The sequence below is a fragment of the Anser cygnoides genome, chromosome 1, assembly GCF_040182565.1.
Source record: "Anser cygnoides isolate HZ-2024a breed goose chromosome 1, Taihu_goose_T2T_genome, whole genome shotgun sequence".
Taxonomy (NCBI): Eukaryota; Metazoa; Chordata; class Aves; order Anseriformes; family Anatidae; genus Anser; species Anser cygnoides.
In genome coordinates this window covers 87,260,940-87,278,796 of record NC_089873.1, presented here as the reverse complement: position 1 = coordinate 87,278,796, position 17,857 = coordinate 87,260,940, and the positions used below count along the sequence as shown (strand labels likewise).

At 47.7% G+C, this 17,857-nt stretch overlaps 2 protein-coding genes across 13 annotated transcripts in view; one reads left to right on the top strand and one right to left on the bottom strand.

Annotated features, from left to right (window-relative positions):
• The window catches only part of BCL9 (BCL9 transcription coactivator), a 59,060-nt gene extending 49,816 nt beyond the window's left edge, over positions 1-9,244 (top strand). For 10 of the 11 annotated variants that reach the window (XM_067001615.1, XM_048071669.2, XM_067001633.1 and 7 more), the window contains one exon: positions 646-9,244. In XM_067001615.1, coding sequence (XP_066857716.1) covers positions 646-1,763 — 1,118 coding nt within the window. In that variant the 3' untranslated portion in view covers positions 1,764-9,244. The remainder of the gene's footprint in view (positions 1-645) is intronic. The other variant, XM_067001628.1, reaches the window with a different exon arrangement.
• On the bottom strand, positions 8,535-16,009 carry ACP6 (acid phosphatase 6, lysophosphatidic). Of its 2 annotated transcripts, XM_067001652.1 has the most exons (10): positions 15,800-16,009; positions 15,535-15,663; positions 15,298-15,428; positions 14,590-14,669; positions 13,690-13,777; positions 11,984-12,116; positions 11,117-11,217; positions 9,373-9,468; positions 8,993-9,158; positions 8,535-8,708 (listed from the first exon to the last, which is right to left on the bottom strand). In XM_067001652.1, exons 1-10 carry the CDS (start codon positions 15,992-15,994, stop codon positions 8,568-8,570), a joined length of 1,260 nt encoding a protein of 419 aa, XP_066857753.1. In that variant the 5' UTR covers positions 15,995-16,009; the 3' UTR covers positions 8,535-8,567. The 2 variants fall into 2 exon arrangements, with proteins under 2 accessions (XP_066857753.1, XP_066857756.1); XM_067001655.1 differs by lacking the exons at positions 14,590-14,669; positions 15,535-15,663; positions 15,800-16,009 and having other exon boundaries at positions 15,298-15,433.
• Positions 16,010-17,857: the final 1,848 nt, after the last annotated feature.

Below are 17,857 nucleotides of genomic sequence, written 5' to 3'. Positions count from 1 at the left end.
GTAGGCTGTAGGCCCTCCACCCGGTTGAATTAGTAGTCGCAAGAGGGGATGACTGGATGTTTGAAGAGAGCAGCAACTGATAATGAATTCTTGATGAGTTTACCTGTAGCTTCGCTATCTGTTTCACACACTAATGATAAGAGTTGCTGAATATACCTGGGAAAGCTGACTAATTGAGTACGTTTGATGATAGCTCATTAACCTCGCCAATCGCCACCGCCTAGGCTTATCAGCGTTACCTGATTCATCTCTTCTTAGGTTTTGAAAGGAGATTCAGTCACCTCCCGGTGGACAAGTGTCCATGTGCTGATAATCTGCCACAGACATGTTTGTGACTGACTGCCACATCTAGACTGCCAGGAAAGTAGTAAAGGTGTGAGCTGGGCTGAGATCCTACTTACAGAGCAGGCTTTAGTCCCTTTTTGCTAGAGCAGTGATGAGCTTAGGGAGGTTGCTGTGCAGGTGGCATCAATTTTCTGGTTAAAATGGCACTCTCCAGAGCCACTACTGTTTGTTTCTTTTACTAGCAGTAATTTAGTTATTTTTTTTTGTGGATGTGGTAACCTTGCAGAAAGGTCTCTGATATTTTCGTGATTTGCTTATGCTTGGCTGTTACCTAAATCCGATTCCTTATCTCTTCCCTAGGAATGGGCATTAATTCTCAGAATCCTCGAATTTCAGGTCCAAACCCAGTGGGTCCAATGCCAACCCTTAGCCCAATGGGAATGACCCAGCCTCTTTCCCACAACAACCAGATGCCCTCTCCAAATGCTATGGGACCCAATATACCTCCTCACGGGGTCCCCGTGGGACCCGGCCTGATGTCACACAACCCGATGATGGGGCACGGTTCCCAAGAGTCTCCAATGGTACCTCAAGGACGCCTGGGCTTCCCGCAGGGGTTCCCTCCCGTACAGTCCCCTCCACAGCAGGTGCCATTTCCCCACAACGGGCCGAGCGGCGGGCAAGGCAACTTCCCGGCGGGAATGGGCTTCCACGGAGAAGGACCTCTGGGGCGTCCTACCAACCTGCCCCAAAGCTCGACAGATCCAGCACTTTGCAAGACTGGAGGCCCTGGCGGTCCAGACTCCTTCACTGTTCTTGGAAACAATATGCCTTCGGTTTTCACCGATCCGGAGCTGCAGGAGGTGATCCGTCCCGGAGCCACGGGAATACCCGAGTTCGACCTCTCCCGGATTATCCCGTCGGAGAAGCCGAGCCAGACACTACAGTATTTCCCTCGCGGGGAGGTGCCGGGCCGCAAGCAACCGCAGGGGCCCGGGCCCGGCTTCTCCCACATGCAGGGGATGATAGGAGAGCAGACCCCGCGGATGGGACTAACGTTGCCTGGCATGGGGGGCCCCGGGCCGGTGGGGACTCCGGATATCCCTCTCGGGACGGCTCCGTCCATGCCGGGCCACAACCCGATGAGACCGCCGGCCTTCCTGCAGCAGGGCATGATGGGGCCACACCATCGCATGATGGCACCAGCACAGACGGCGATGCCCGGGCAGCCCGCGCTAATGAGCAACCCCGTGGCCGCCGTGGGCATGATCCCAGGCAAGGACCGAGCCCCCGCGGGGCTGTACAGCCACCCGGGCCCCGTCGGTTCACCCGGCATGATGATGTCAATGCAGGGCATGATGGGACCCCAACAGAACATCATGATTCCCCCCCAGATGAGGCCCCGAGGCATGGCTGCTGACGTGGGCATGGGAGGATTTAGCCAAGGCCCTGGAAACCCAGGGAACATGATGTTTTAAGCTGCTACCGTAAGACTGGATGTTCTGATCCTTGTGAAGATGAGATTCCAAGTCCTGAGGGCTTTTTTGGGAGCTTCAGGAGTACAGTTTGGCCATGCAATAGGTGAAAAGAGACCAGAGGACGCTTTGGGAAATCTCGAATGTACGGAATTACCTGAAAAAAAAATTATTCATTTTAACAGGTTGTTTTTTTTTAAGATTTATTTTTTAAAAATTATTTTTGTGGACTTGGGTATCCCGTGATGGCACCTGCTTTGAGAATCTGTAGCTGTATTTTGAGAATTGCCATTTGTCACAAGTTGCACCATTCTCTGTATGTTTACGTCCTTCGGACTGGCTTCTCCCAGGACTCTCGGTTATTTTTGGGGTTTTTTTGTGTACTGTACTATATTGTAAAAGGGATTTTAGCAGAGACTTTAGTCTTTGGGGTGAGAGGAGAATGGGATTCTAGGCTGTTTACTTTAGGTGGAGAATCCATCTTCAGAACTTCGGACTATTTTCCTTCAACTCCAATGTATAGAAAAACCAAACTACGACCTCAGAGCAGAGTATTAATGAAAAGCACAAAAAGGAACTTAAGTTCAGTGAGGGGAATCTTTTAAAAGAAATAAATAATAAGTTAAGGACATATTTTTCAAATTATGGCGTGCTGTCCAGCACCTTCTGTCTCTCCCTCCCACTCTTTATTAAATAGGCTTCTCTCTCTCTCCGTCCCCCTTCTGTCTCCTCCTATGGCAGCTGCAATACATTGTGTTATTTTGGGGGGTAAACCTAGGAGCGCCTCTCCTCCTGTGGGGACTCTTCCCACTTTTAGGAAGGGGCTGGACTTGGACACTGTTACATTCTACAGTAGTCTCTCTCACTGTTTCCTATTCTCCTTTTCTTAGAAACCCCAAGTGATTTTATTAATGTGGGAGTGGAACAGACACTAAAAGTTATCCAGGATTTTTTTTGTGGTTATTTTTTTTTCCTCCCCAGCGTAAAACGTTCTGTGTAACCTCCATTAAATTTGGTACAAAACCACTCGCCAGGGCTGTGGTGTCAGAAAAATAAAATATATTGTTTCTTACAAAGATGAACTGTCTTCTTTATCCAATGCAGCTGTTTCCGAAGTGCATCGGATGGCTGGCCAGATGACTCTTTGCTCCCAAAGATGATCACAGGCAGTCTAGAGGCTAGGTGGGGCAAGATCCAGCAGCTCATAAAAATTGGCTCTGTAGGCAACCACGTGCTCCTTGCGAGGCGCTTCTCTTTGCTCACTGCTGGACGGAGCTTGGTGTTCCTCGGAGTGAGGTCTTGCTTCTGAACGCCCCAGGGACAATGGTTACGATCTTTCTTCCTCAGTTTATCAAGGGTCAAGGAATAGCCAAAACCCGTCGTCTCTGCCGCTTCCTCTTGGCGAGCGTTCGCAGCGCTACAGGTACGTGGTTTGGAGCTTCCCCGAAGCAGCGACGTCAGCCTGCCGAGCGCTGGAGTCTTAACGCTGCGCGAGCTGCTTCGGTTGTGTGTCCCCCGGGGGCTGCAGGTTGGGCAGGGTCTCTGACTTCTGCCGCTTGGAGGCTGAGGCAGCAGGGAGCGGATGAACTTAAATAACAAAGGTGAGGGAGAAGTCGACAGTGAGCAGATTTTTATCAAGACAGCCCTGCTGAGTAAATTGTTGCTTTGCTGCGGTTCTCATCGATTGCTTTCTAATCCCCTGTCTCTTCAAACTTGCCTTTTGAGAGAATTTCAGCAAGCAGGTTTTATGGTTTTGTCTATGAGGAGTGAAAGACTGGATGCTAGAACATCGATCGCGAGTTGAGCCCCGCTCCTGGAGAAGACCAGGAGGTGTCAGATCTGCAGGGAAGGGAGTGGATGCTTGTGCATGAGAGTGTTTGGGAGTTAACTGATGTTTAACAGGTGGAAAAAGAATTGCTGTCCATGGCCAGCTTACCAAAGTTGTTGTTAGTGTTACAAAATGAGTGAAGCCTTGCCCCTTTGGAGGCATGCAATCCTCAAAGCATTCCCTTGGCTGCTTCCGAATTCACCTTTGCGCTGTCATGCAAATTTAAAATGATTTTGGGTGAGAATTACTCTTTTGACAAAGTGTAGGATGTGTGTTGTGGTGCTTCCCTCTAATAAGACAAGTAGCGTGCCTGAAGCACGGGCTTGTCAAGATATCAGAAAGAGCTGAGAATGACACAGTAAGTGTTATTTCTGTACAGAGGAGTTACCTTTTCTTTAAATGGTTGCACAGCTCCCTTTTTAGCACCTTGCACGGGAACTGTCACAGTGCAACCTTTTTAAATGTTGCTGCTTCTGCCACGACATCTGACTATTTTTACCATGCTGAACAAAGCAAACTTGATTGATGTAGTAATAAGCTGGAGTTTTTTAATAATCTTCCTGGCTGCTTCCTGTGCGTGTTGAGGTGTTCTGAATAGCAAAGGATTTGAGGTGACTGCAGCTTAGTGTAGAAGAATTAGCATAGCAGGGTCGCTGTCTCAAAGCCAGCTGATAGCAAAAGGATGCATTTTTAAGATGCTGGTTAATTAAAATTCCTTTTCTTCCCATCTAACTTAAAATGTTGGCATTTAGTATCTTAGCTTTTTCCTGCAGAAAACGCAGAAGACTTGGGTTCTCCTGAGTCCGTGTGGGTGCCCTTAACCTCAGGGGTGATGCCTGATTCACACCAGGTAACTGACAAGAGGTTCAAAGGCTTTAGCTGGATTCGGTCAGAAAAGCAACTCGGTAAATGGAGGCTGAGCTTCTTTGCCTTGCTCTGATCCCACTTTTCCCCTTTTTGCTTCGCAAATGCAAAAGCTTTCTAGCTGCCCGCCTTGCAAATTCACCTTAGCATCTGTAAGTCAGGCTCTGCTCTCTCCTGCTAATTTATCTCCCATAGTAGCTGTGACTCAGCTCTGGTAGCCATGGTGCACTTGAAGATGGAAAGTGGGGTTGCCATTTTTAGTTTTCTTCCTCTCCCCCTCCTCTCTCTTTCTTTTTTTTTTTTTTTTTTAAACTTTCAAATCCTCCTCCTCCACCTTTGTTTGAAAGAATGAAATAGACTTTATTCATACATGCTTGGCTGCTCTTCCTCTCTAGTAGCATGGGAGGAAACAGTCTGCTGTTCAAATTATCTCATCCCAGATGGCTGCGCAGCCGGAGCGCGGAGAGACTTAAAAGGTAAAGCCAGCAGATGGTGAACTTCTGAAACACAAAGTAATGTGCCTGCTAAATCAAAAGTTTAAAATATTTGAAATCTGCTTGTTTTAAAGTAGTAGACTGTTGCGAACCGGTCATCTGTGAAGTATGCTGGCAGTCTTAAGCACTGTCCAAATGAATTTGAGCTTTGTACCTGTGTTAGCTGGCTAGCTAATCTACCAAAGAACGTTACAAGCAAGTCGCTGGAATTACCAGTTAGCGCTGACCTCGTGGCGGTACCTAACGGGTAATGTTTCAGAAAACAGACCGATGCGTGGAGATCTGATCTGCATCAGTCTTGACTGGGATTTGAACGCTAGTGGTGCTTCTGGTACAACCTACATATCCTCCTTGGAGCAGATGTGAGTAATGGGCTCCTCCTGAGGAGGATAAATGTGCACCTGGAACACTCCTCAGGCTATCGGAACTTGTTGTGCCAAAGTGTTTGGGCTCTTACAAATACGGTGTAGACACAACTTAATTTTGTAGTGTGTGTATGTTGACTGTCTACTATGATGTTTTTACTCCGATGGCAGAAAAGGCTACACTTGGTTTTCTTCTGCAGTCATGATGGTGAATACTTCCCTCATGCAGCCTTGGCAGGGTGTGGCTGAAGCCTGTTCCCTATTTTGCTATTTTTTGAGGAGAAATGAGCAATATTTGATACAGGCTGGCGTTTAGTAGAGTGTGCTTCACTTTATTGATCGCGTAGTAATTCTTAAGCTAAAGTCTTGCCTATGTGGGCTGGGTCACCTTCATGGTGGGGTGACCTCTCAGTGAAAGACTTTTCAGTTCTTAGGCAGTCTGTGTAGTTGCTGTTAATGCTGTTCGTTGTGACAGATGTGTAACACCTAGCTTTATGGTGCTGTTTCTGTTTAAGATTAAAGCGCGTTACCTGGAGTGGTTTTTCAGGCCTTCAACTCCAAACCTAAACTGCTAGCTTTGCTATGTTGGCCTTATTGACAAATGTACTGAGCTCGATATCCCCTTGATCTTGACTTTGAAGTAGCAAACCTTCAGTGCTCATGGTCCTTCACTGAGAGAAGTTAGGTCTTCATGACTTGTTTGTTATACACTCAGGCTTTAACCTCATGGTTAGTTTTGTTCGAGTCGGAGCACGAGGCAGGAAAGAAAAGCGGCACTGTTTCGTCTGGAATACTGGAAACCTTAAAAGAGGCTCTTCTACATGAAGTGAAAATAAAACCCTACCTTTAAGTTGTCAGCTTTCCTGCCAATTTCCCACTATACTAACCTGGCCTGGAGCGTAACACGATATGTGAGGGTAGGTTTGCAATGCAAAATGAAGAAAGGCCTTTGGTTTGAGTTGACTGACCTGAGGTAACTGCATTGGTTTAAAGTAGCCAGGGAGGCCAACTAACTCTGGTTACTTCAAGTTTATAAGGGAACCTGAGGCTGAACTCGTTAGCTCACTTCAGCAGTACTCAGATTAACAGCCCTAAGGTAAGAAAGTTTTGGATTGTTTTGCGTCCCATTACCTTGGGTTTGTCTCTCCTGGTTCTTGAGGGAAGTAGGCCTGTTCCATAGAGATGCATTGGTTCCTTAGGCAATTCTGGATTTCTTGATAATAATATATATATTATCATTATAATTCTTGATAATTATATATTTAATTCCATGTTTTCAGAAATGCCTCAGCTCTTCTGTACTTGCAGTTTGGCGCTTGACACTTAACTGTCCTGTGGTCTTTGAACTCTTCCATTGTCCCACCAATCCCACTTCCAAAATCATTACTTGGACCTGCTTGGTCAGAAACACGGCTCCTTCATACTGGGGGCCACAACTGCTTTGGAACTGCCCAGCAGGCTTTGAGCAATGCGTGGTCTGAGCAATTTCATACCAAGGCCGAGCTGGGTGCAGAAGCAGCTGTGAGATAGCTATGAAGTAACCCATTCACAGAGAAGGCTTCTTCCTAGCCACTGCCAAGAAGCTGGCCTGTTTTTCTGAGATCTTCTGTTGGTACCAAAATGTACATTAGCCTGTTAAGAGTGATTAGATTATTTTAATGGGGTAAATGCAGTGCCCTCTGATAATTTTGGCTGTGCTAGAACAGCTTGTGCTGCTCAGTCCTGTAGATCACGAGTGTGTTGCGGTTTCTAGCCTGGTTGCTGTTCAGTTTGCTGGGGTATGCTCGTGGCTCTCTTCAGAAGGTATGTGAATTCCTGCTTCCTACTGATACAGCTGAAGCCTCTGGTGATGTTCCCCCACATCCCCCTTCCCAAGCAGTCCACACCTTGCAAATAACTTCCAATTGTATACCTAATGTCTGCATCACGGCTCTCCAAATACTTTATACCGTGCAAAAGAGAGAGCTTGACTAGAGCAGAACACGCTGTTCTTAAGCAAGGCCATTGATTTTTCTATAATGGCATTATGTTTTTAGGCTGCATAAAGAACTTGGTGCAAAATAACAATGTTTTGTTTGCTTTTTTGACAGTTTCTAATAGCAGTTCAGTGAGACCTCCAGCGATGTATTTAGTATTCAAATTATTCTGTTCATTGTACACGGTGTCAACATGTAATTGTGGTGGGGGCAGTCTAATGAAAGAGTAGAGGTAAATCCAGCCCACGCTTCTCAGGGAGAAGGTAGTCTAGTGCCTGCAGTCACATATCTGTCAATGACTTACGCTTAACATCACTGCGGTCTGTTTTCTCTAAGCGAGAAGGGGTAGTGCAGAACAAAAACCGCAGCACCATTTTAATAAGTGGTCCCCCCCATATTTTAGCCTTTACAAATCCCAAAAGTAGGATCCAAGTTTTATTTACTGTGAGGATTTTGGCAGCATAGTTGTCCTTAGTATTGTCTTATAGGATAAAGTGTCGGCCTCTCAGCTAGAAGTACTTCTGTTGGCTCTGCTGGTAATATTCCTGTTTCACCAAGTGCTAAACAGATGCAGCACTGCCCAGAGCTGCAGTCAGTAGCAGCTCCCTGGATTTTCTTGTTTAAAGCACTTTAAGCAGAGTTCACCACAAGTGCATGTTCCTGCACTGGGCCCACTGTGGTTGTTTTGCATGTTCACAGCAGAATTTCCATAATTACAGGAGTGCAGGGAAGAGCTTTGGAGGCTTCCTGTCCCGTTGGAGAGGTTTTGTGTGCACAAAAATGCCTTTGAGACGATGGGGTGGCTAAACGCTACGCAATTTGGGAGGTTCATCTGTATGCGGAGTAAATCTCCAATGTGACAAAGGGAAGGGAAAGGCAGAGCAGCTTCTGCGAACTGCAGAACCTTCTGTGAACTGTTACGTCAAAGCTCTTAAGTCTGGTAGCACAGAGCGAGCTGGGCTTCATCCCACAGTCCCTGCGTATGAGGAGCAGTTGTTTTCTGGTACTCCTGAAGTAGCAGGGCAGTTTAAACAGACTGTTTTCAGGCTCTCAGTGCCTTTGTATGGCTATTTCAGAAGTGAACTTGAGCCATTCTGCCATTCTGTTATGCAGCTTCCTTCCTCTAGCTGCTAACGGTGAAAAGTGACACTGTGCCACCCTGTGTCAGGTCAGAAAAAGTTCCCTCATCTGAAATAACTATAGAAATAGGGAAGGCTAGCAAGAATATAAGGAAAAATAGTCAAAGATTGTGACAATAAACGGTTTAATTTAAGAACTATTTACGAGTCACTTTGCTGATTCTCCTCCATTTGAGAGCACAGGTTATTGTATTCCTCTGGACTGACTGAATACTGTGAAAGTACTTCTAGAAATTCTTCCAGTGGGCAGAGACCTGCTCTACATCCTTTCACCACTTGCTCCTGCAAAGGCAAAGAGACAAAATCACAGATCTTTTTTGTTGATCCTGATGCATTCTTCAGCAGGGAAATATGCTAGCTGAGCCAAGTCCATGCATAAATTCGTACTGGATCAAGAGCCAGCTCACCAGAAGAGATACTTTGGCTACTATGGATGAGCTCTAGGTGTCTTACTTTATCTGGCTCCAGAGCATGCTCAAAACAAGTCTCGTTTCACAACTTTACACAGATGCGTGTGAAAACAAAAGCTTGAGGACATGTACAATGGGCTTCCTGTGGGATCTTACCTCCCCATGGTAAGACACGCGAACAAACCACTCTTTGGACTGCCGGTGCTGATACAGTTCCAGGGTCACATCCGCAGCGTAAGGGGGCCACTTGTGATCAAAGGTGCCCAGGGCCACCAGGAGAGGAATAAGGGTAACGTCATGAGAAGCATAGAGAATAAGCTTTCTGATAAAAAAAAGGGGGGGGGGGGAGAAAAAAAAAGAAAAAAATCCTAAAAGGTTAGCTGTGTTTCTCTGGATAGCCAGTATTGCTCATGCTTTTCCTAGTCGATGAACACTCATTCTCTTTACTCACGCACTCTATATCTTTCTGAACCAGCTTTTCACACTGGCAGCAAGTTGGAATTTACAACGATTAGAGGGAGAGATCTGCCCTGTACCTGGCCTTTTCAGCTGGAGATGAGGAATCTGCTGCTTCTGTAATGTTCTTCTGTAAGGTATAGAAAAGGACACCAACACACATCTGAAGAACTTCTCTATAAAAGAAGCAGAAATAAATCTACTAGTTTTTTTAACCTTTGAATTACTTAATTTCAAACGAACGCCTGGAAACCTGCTTTTCCCTCGCAAACTGTTAATATGTATTGAATGTGGCTAAGAACTATTAAATGTGATTCCTACGGTTACTTTTTATTTCAGCAGTTGCTTAGTCACCACTGAGATTCCAACGCGATTGCAGATTGGGAGGGGAGAAGTGCTAACAAGCCAGTCTCACAAGATGTGGTCCACATAAAGGAAAACCCAGAAACTCCTTGATGTTCTCCATCCCATTTTGCTTCACCTAGTTGTGATTCTGGAAGCATGGATTTCAGCCGGGGACAATGACTGCAGCTGACTGTGAGCGACCAGCTGAAGTGCTTGGGGTCTTTGGGGGTGGGACTAAGGAGAAGAAAGCACCTACATTTACAAAATACATATTTTTATCTCTGTATCAAACAAAGAGGAGATCTTTTGACAACTTCTAGTGTGAAGAAACTCTTACTAATGAATACCTAAGCAGAAATGGAGTATGGTTGTGACTGTGGCTCTCTGGGCTATTGTGTGACCGGGGGAAAATCAGTCATTGAGTACCTGAGATCTCTAATGCAAGTTAAAGAAAAGGCTAAGGCCAAGAGGTGGGGGTTGGTCCATTCTCCCACATGCCTGGTGACAGGATGAGGGGGAATGGGCTGAAGTTGTGCCAGGGGAGGTTTAGGTTGGATGTTAGAAAGAACTTCTTTACTGAAAGGGTTGTTAGGCATTGGAATGGGCTGCCCAGGGAGGTGGTTGAGTCACCATCCCTGGAGGTCTTTAAGAGACGTTTAGATGCAGAGCTTAGTGATATGGTTTAGTGGGGGACTTGTTAGTGTTAGGTCAGAGGTTGGACTAGGTGATCTTGGAGGTCTCTTCCAACCTAGATGACTCTGAGAAGTGTTCTAACAGAAAGGGCAGTCTTGTGCCACCATCTGAGAAGCACGGGTAACTATGGCAGCTGCAAATAAATCTGGAAAGAAAGCTGCTGCTAGGTTAGCAACTCAGCCACCTTTACAAGTCACTGTGAAGTGAGTAATTTAACTGCATGTAGAGGCAGATTCTTTTGCAAGTCGTTACACGTGTGCAGGGCCTGAAATCACCTTTTCCACTAGCATCAACACTTCTCAGCCCAGCTGTGCAGGTGCCAACCCTGGGATAAATGTACCTGGGTGGGATTCAGATTGTAGTTGTGTGTCTGCAAGGACAGCCTTGCTTGTGCAGCCTCAGCACTCAGGCTCGAAGCATCTCCTATGCTCTCCTGCTTTTGCCTGCGACACAGGCTCACTTGAACAGCTTTGGCAACTGAGGCATTCACTGCTTACTAGTGACTTAGTACTGTTCCTCGGGCATTACTCCCTCCACAGCTACCAGCAAAACGGGACATGAGCCCACATCTTGGCCTCCTCGGTGTGGTCTCCCTGACTCAAGGCACTGGACTTTGCACTGAGATGGCTGAGGCACAAACCTCACGAGGGGGCAATAACCTCTGGTGGGGAAATGGGCAGACTGGAAGGGACTTCTGAGCTCTGCCACGGTAAGCCAGCGTAGGTCATCCACCCTGAGTACGCTAGGACAAACCCCCAGGCTGGAGGCACGGGTACAGGCAGTCACCTTGAACCGTCTTCCAGAAAGAAAAGCAGCGAGTCAACGGATCGACGCTCAACTGTCTGCTGAAAGTTCTTCAGCACAGGGCAGCTCGGCAACCCATGCACCTGCAAGGAGAGGAGGTAAGGTAACAACAGGCTTGCCCCTTTCTGAGCCAAGCCTGAAGCCACACAAACGACAGCCCGCAGACAATGGCTGTTCCCGTCACAACATTTGTACCGCTGCATGCACTGCAGTATTCGTATGAGGAGTTCCAGTGTGGCTTTTAAACATGGACTCGCTCCATGTACCCAGAGAAGGGACATCTTTCCTTGAGGCTGTGTGAGGTGAGATGCAACAGACCTTGAAGTATTCAGCTGACAGCTACACCAGCAGGCCCAATTACACTTTTTTGCTGGAGCTAATGGTATTAAGGGGAGGTATGAATATGCCCAGCTCCCTTCCAGTAGCAGAGGCAATCTGGCTCAGGGCCGGCATGCCGGAACCAGAATTAAGATGATCCTGTTAGGTGCCGACTGCCAAAAAAAGGGAAGGCACTTTGCCATTACAAGTGCTTTAATGGTGGTAAACAAGGCCCAGCCACCCTCTGAGCTCTACTGCATCACACCTGAAAGAGATACTGGATTTCAGGGTAAGAACATAAACACAGGAGGTAAGTCTTCAGCCATCCTAGAGGAAGGCTGACTCTGTATCTTGCTTTCTAAAAAAGGCTGTGCCATTTCTATAAACTTTCTGAACTAAATAAAAAGATACCAGGACACCCAATGGTATCAGTTGGCATTGACACCTCCATTGTTTTCTCCATATGCATGGGGACAGGGAAAAAAAGGGGTATTTCTTTCTGTAATAGTGTGACAATGCACCACAGCTCACCTGCTCAGCATAAAGGTTATCAAGGAGAAGAAAAAAGTCCACAGACTTATCACCATCAATACCCATCTTCTCCTTAATTGTTTTCAAGTCATCAGAGATACCTGGCTGTAGAAGAGCATTCTTCAACTTCTGCCTGTCAGGGGATCAGGAAAAAACACAAAACAAAAACTTTTCACACGTCAGACTTCCTACCCCCCTTTTTTTTTTATACCCCCCCCCAGTCCAGTGGAGATGTCTCACATCAGGGAGGAGTAGGAGAACTGCTGGGTACTGAGGGATTCCTGATGTTGGGAGTCTCCCTGGCAGAAAGGACAAACGCTTTCTGTGTCAGCAGTTGGCATCTGCTCTCACGGAGGTAGGGGAACAAAAATTAAGATGCGATAGTAACATCTCCAAAGAGGAGGTTCCTCTAAGCAAAGGCTCTGTATTGACTAACAGCCAGTCATACTGGAACACTGCAAGCCTGTCTCCAAGGTGCAGCCTTTAACTGCCTCATGGAAGGAAAGAGCTGTGAAGCTTTGAAATGATTCCTGTATGGTGTAGGAAAAGGGAAACATCTAGGTACTCACTTGTAGCTTAAATTCATCTCTGACTGTGTTAGAAGCCACCTGCCCCCCTACACTGATTTGAATTTTATTTTTAAAAGTTTAGCTGAGACTATCAATGCTAGCCAGATACTTTGAGTTAAGCATTTTGCATGTTGTTGTTTTTTCTCTGACTCTGGTCTGTTGGGGAAGAGGTGAGAGAAGGTGTTTGTTTAGGAACAGCTGTAGTTTCTGTTTTGAAATCAAATTCAAAAAGATTCTGGCACAGGCAGACCTTTAGGCTGGGTCAGTGCTTCTTAGTGCAGCTCAAGAAATCCACCTCGACACGGTTGCAAAATGTGCAGTTGGTGGGATGGAGAGAGGGAGCAGAAGAGCTTGCAGTTTACTCTCCTTTGTGCAAATTTGAATATACTTTGGCTTTCCTAAGCTGCTTCTGTGGGCTGTCATCTCACTGCTGTCAAGAGCAACCTGTGGCCTGCAGTGTCGAGCATTATATAATGAGCTTTTACAAAGGAATTCCGATAACCCTCAAATAACTTTGGACAAAAAGACGCTAATGTATCATCCAACCAAACTGCAATACGTTTGCCTTGTCTGGTTTCTACCTCGTGCCTGACCTGGCATAAGCATTTATGGAGTGCTTGATTCTGCAAACACGAGCGTTCTTTTCATGTAGGATGTTTTTATTTTATTTCAATAGTCTTTGTTAAAGGTGTCAAGGCTAGGTATATTTCTGTTTCTTGAAGGTAAAAGCATAGCAGGAATGTTGTAATAACCCCCAAACGAGAAGATGAATTTAAAAAGGCGGCCCAGTGTGTTCACACATGAAAGGCATGGTAAAGGATGCAGATGACATTAACGCTGGCCTGCAGCAATGCCACAGAATAGCTGTACATTAGCTAGTAATGAGTGTTTGCTAGTCATATGCTAAATTAAATTACTCCTTCAAGATAAAAAATGTTTTTTTTTTCTTTCTGGCACTAGTGCTTGGTATATGGCTCTGCTCACCTAGTGTTTTATACAACTAGCTAACCATTCCCAACAAACAGTAAGTGGCAGGGGAAGAAATTGAGAAATGAAAAGAAAATGCGCTGTTCTAAATTACTACTGCTAAAATGACACAGCGGTGAAATCATACGGGGAGGCACGGCTGGCAATTACCTGCTCAAGCATTTCAGGCGCTGGCAGTTGTGGTAATTGGGGTAGAGGATTTCTGAGCTTGCTTCATCAGTGACAATGACAACGGATCCTGCGGAACAAGAAGGAAGCTTCTGTGATCACTAGTGCATCTGCATGTCTTTAGACCGCTTTAATCACTCCCCCAGTCTTTCTGCTCAAGCCTACTGTTGTCATCTAGCAATTCCCACTGAGCTATCACCTGCAGCACAATCCGCTGTGCTGTTTCTGTTCACTTGGCATTTATTTCCATAGGGCTGTCTGGGTGTACCTTGTAACACTTCCTAGTTGTGTGTTCATTTTTTTCTAGTGTTTGCATGTGCCAAAGATCAGTTTCTACGTCATGAGGTGTAAGGATCTCTGGCAAAGTCACTTTTGATATTTGTTCCTGAGGGAGCAGAGGTGAGTTCTTCAAAACCCAGAGCGTATTTCTAGGACATACAAGTAGCTGTTAACTGTCAGATACAGCTGAAAGTTACTCCATACACTGAACTCATGAGGGATCTTGGTACTCCTATCGCCGAGATACTTTGATTTCTCTGAGAAACTTTTCTCAGATGTGACATTGCATCTTGTGAACACTGGGCCTGGAACTCTTTGCCCTCTTGATTCTGAAGTGCGGTTAACGCAAACCTCCTCAGCAGGTCTGAAATTGTAGCACTGATGGCAACAGATCCAAGCTGAGCACCGGCAGTAAGCTATACAAAGAGAGGGAGCAAGTGACAAGTTGATAAAGAACGCACAGGACAGCACGGGGAAGAGGGCCAGGAGCAAAGAGCTGATGAAGAAGCAACAACCAGGAGCCAGAGAGAGTTGGGATGTGAGAGGTGTGTGGATCTAGGGAAGCCTGATTAAGGAAAGGTACTGGTCAGAAGTCTCCCCAACCTTCTTTCTGCTGTTGGTACAGCCCAGCCAGCAGGCACCGTGTGGACTCCAGGTTCCGGAAAATATTAGTGGAACGGACGCTGAAAGAGAGAAAGCAGCCTGTGAGGTAGCACTTTCTCCTTCGCGTGGACAGGGCTCCAGCTGGGGAGGACTCGCTGGAACCGAGGGTTCAGATTTCACTCTGGCTTTGGAAACCTGCGGTGGGATTCATCTCGCCCTGCTATGGATACCTTAACACACAGACTGTCTGAACTACCATTTAACTTCCCTTCAGAGACAGTGAAAATGACGAATGGGCACTTATCTGTGATTTTATCTCATCCTAATCCAGACACTCCCAGCATTACTGATGTCAGCAGCGGGGGTGCACTTGATCTCACTGAACTTTAGTTATTTCATCTACAGTGAGTTCAGCTGTGCTCCAGAGATGTCTGTTTCTCTTCATTCACCACAAAAGCGCATAATGTCAGTGGCTAAACCTAGGTGCAATGAATCTGTCCCTGGTGTCCCTCCCAGGAGGGCTGGGAAATCAGATGCTTCATGGCATGAGTGAGATCTCACGCTGGGCTCTGCAGACTGACCAGAGATGAAGGCCCAGTCTGCTATGTGAGGGAGAGATGTATGCAGCCAGAAAGTTTCCCTGGCGTAGGGGTACTTGCTAGGAGGGAGGAAGCAAGGGGAGGTCCGGAAAGGTACCGAGAGACTCACAAGACTTCAGCAGGCTTAAAGGTCGGTGAGAGAAAGTTGGCTTCTTCCACGTAGCTTCTCCTCAGCCTCTCCCCCAGGGCAAACATCTGCTGCATCCCCACCGTTGTCAGCTGCCCCGCGATCGCACCGCCCTGAGCGCGGAGAAAAGGAAGGGTCCGCGTTGGAATATGGAAACAAACAAGCCTAGAGGGGAGATATACGGGGGGAACGTGAAGAAACCCTCACGGGGCGCCCCACCTTAAACGTCGTCTTCTTGTAGTTCTCCTCGTAGGGCGAGGGAGGCCGCGGGCCCCCGTTGAGGTCGGTCACCGTGTAGTCCAGCTTGGTCCGAGCGGGCACCTCCAGCAGCCGGGGGTGCCACTCCACCTGTGTCAGCGCCGCTTCAGCGGGCAGCCCGGGGGGGGGCAGCCCGGGGGGGGGGGCAGCCCCCCGGGACCACCCCAAGCCCCCCCGGGAACACCACAGCCCCCCCCCCCCCGCTCGCCCCCCGCCTCCTGCTCACCGGCGCCGCCCCCGGGAGGGGCCGCAGCGGGGTGCGGGCGCCATGTCGGAACACCACCTGCACCAGCCTCAGCTCCAGCTCCCCGCTCTCGGCTCCCTGCCCCTCGGGCCCCCCCCCGGCCCCCGCCGCCCCCCGGCGGTGCCGTGCCCACAGGGCCAGCCCGCCCAGCAGCCCCAGCCGCCGGCACCAGCCCATGGCGCCGCTCCCCCGCCGCCGGCAGCCGCGGGGGGTGACGGGAAGCCGAGTGCCCCGCCAGAGGCGGCTGGCGGCGGGGGGGGCGGCGAGGGACTACAACTCCCAGCGGGCACCGCGCCAACCCCGCTCCTCTCTCAGTGAACACTTGAAGGGAGAACACCCGCACCCTTAATTTTTCCTTTTTCTTTTTTTTTTTTTTTTTAAATCCAAAGCCTACGAGCGTGTTGAACGCGTGTCCCCGTGGGCTACCTCACCAGCTGTAGGGAGAAAGAGGAGCCCGTGAATCCCCCTTGGCTCCATCACTGGCCACCCCCTAACAGCACCGATGGGAAGGGGGTTTGGGGGAGGCTGCCTTTCTCTCAAATCTCTGGTGGCAACACCGGGGTCTTTCAGTCAGCTCATAGCATGAATATAAGGGGAAAAGTCCCGCTGGTGGTTCCCCACAAATGGCGGCACCTCGCTGACAGAAGGGCTCTGCTCAATGCCAGCACTCCCTCACCCCCACAACCATGCCAGCTGAGGTCTGCAGGCAGTGTTAAAGATGATGCTCCCAATGTTGTGGTGGTGCTGGTTAAAAGAAGGGCCTTTTCCACAGTCAGGGTGCTAAACAAGTTCTCTGTAAGTGTAGGTGCCCAGGTGGCACCAATCGAGGTACTCCTGGAAGAGAGCAGTGGCTGCTGATGCAATCAGTTGTGCTATTTAGCATCTTTTTAGCATAGTAGCTAATAACTTTGGTAGATGTGGGAGCTAGACAGCTGTGTATCCACAAAGCTTTTCTTGGGCTTTATAAAGCAGCAATCAACAGGTTTCTGTCCCCTCCATTCCTATGAACCTTCAAGTTCAAGGCTTTGTGGTGAAACATAAGACATACATTTGACATAAGTAGTATTTCTACCAAGGAATAAGCTGTTTGCCTGTTCCTTAGACCAAATCTACTTGACTTTGACTTATTAAGGTTTACTGTGTTCCTCCTCGTCCGCCCATCCTGCCTCTATAGGTACGTTATGAGCCCCGCTATTCCTTTCCTCTAGGCTTAGATCCCTACTTCACCCAGCTCCTCTTTTCTCCCCCCCTTGCTTCATGCCTATGCTGATAGCTCTCATTGCCCCCCTTTTCCTGGTTGCCTTTCTCCTCTCTCTCTCTCTCCTTCCCGTTTCTCTTCCCTCTTTCAGGGTGCCAGCACTTTAAAACACATTAGAGTTTTAAACTCCTTTTAGACTCCAAGAAGTTTTAAAATCAGGAATATTTAGGACCAGGGAAAGTTTTACAGAAATTTGGGATGATCGTGAAAGCTATGAATCAGTTACTGTATTGTCTGTAAAGATCAGTTCTTTAACTTGTCCGTAGGGAATTGCAGCCCTGATTGCAGTGCGTTCACTATATCCTTCTTTCAGATTTTCCCATTTGGCTTTGTCTGTGGGAACTGGTGGAATGTGGTCTTTGGAAGATCACACATGAAAAAAATTCTGTGGAGACTGGGCCAAAAAAGGTGTTTTCAGTAAACAAGGTCCTAGGGAAAGTTCCTGACTGGAGATTGATGCCAGGAGGTGCTGGTGTCTCTGGGACCTCCTAAAGTGCCTGTGGTTTTTGACAAGGGTAAAGGTGTTCCTTCTGTGCTCCACTGCTGCCCTCCCTTCCTTTGGGAAGAGCCTTGCCTCCTCTGTTTCTAACACTTTCTCTTTCTGCTTGGTCCAAAGTGGTCTGTTGGCTTTCTGCTGTTTGTATGCTTTCTGCTGCATTTCCTTTGTACTGGTGTCGAGAGCATGCCCCAAAGGACACGGGGGAAAGAGCATCAGAAAGCCATGCCTAACACTTAACATCAAGGCCATCATTGTGGCTGCTGACCAAGGTTTGCTTGGCCAC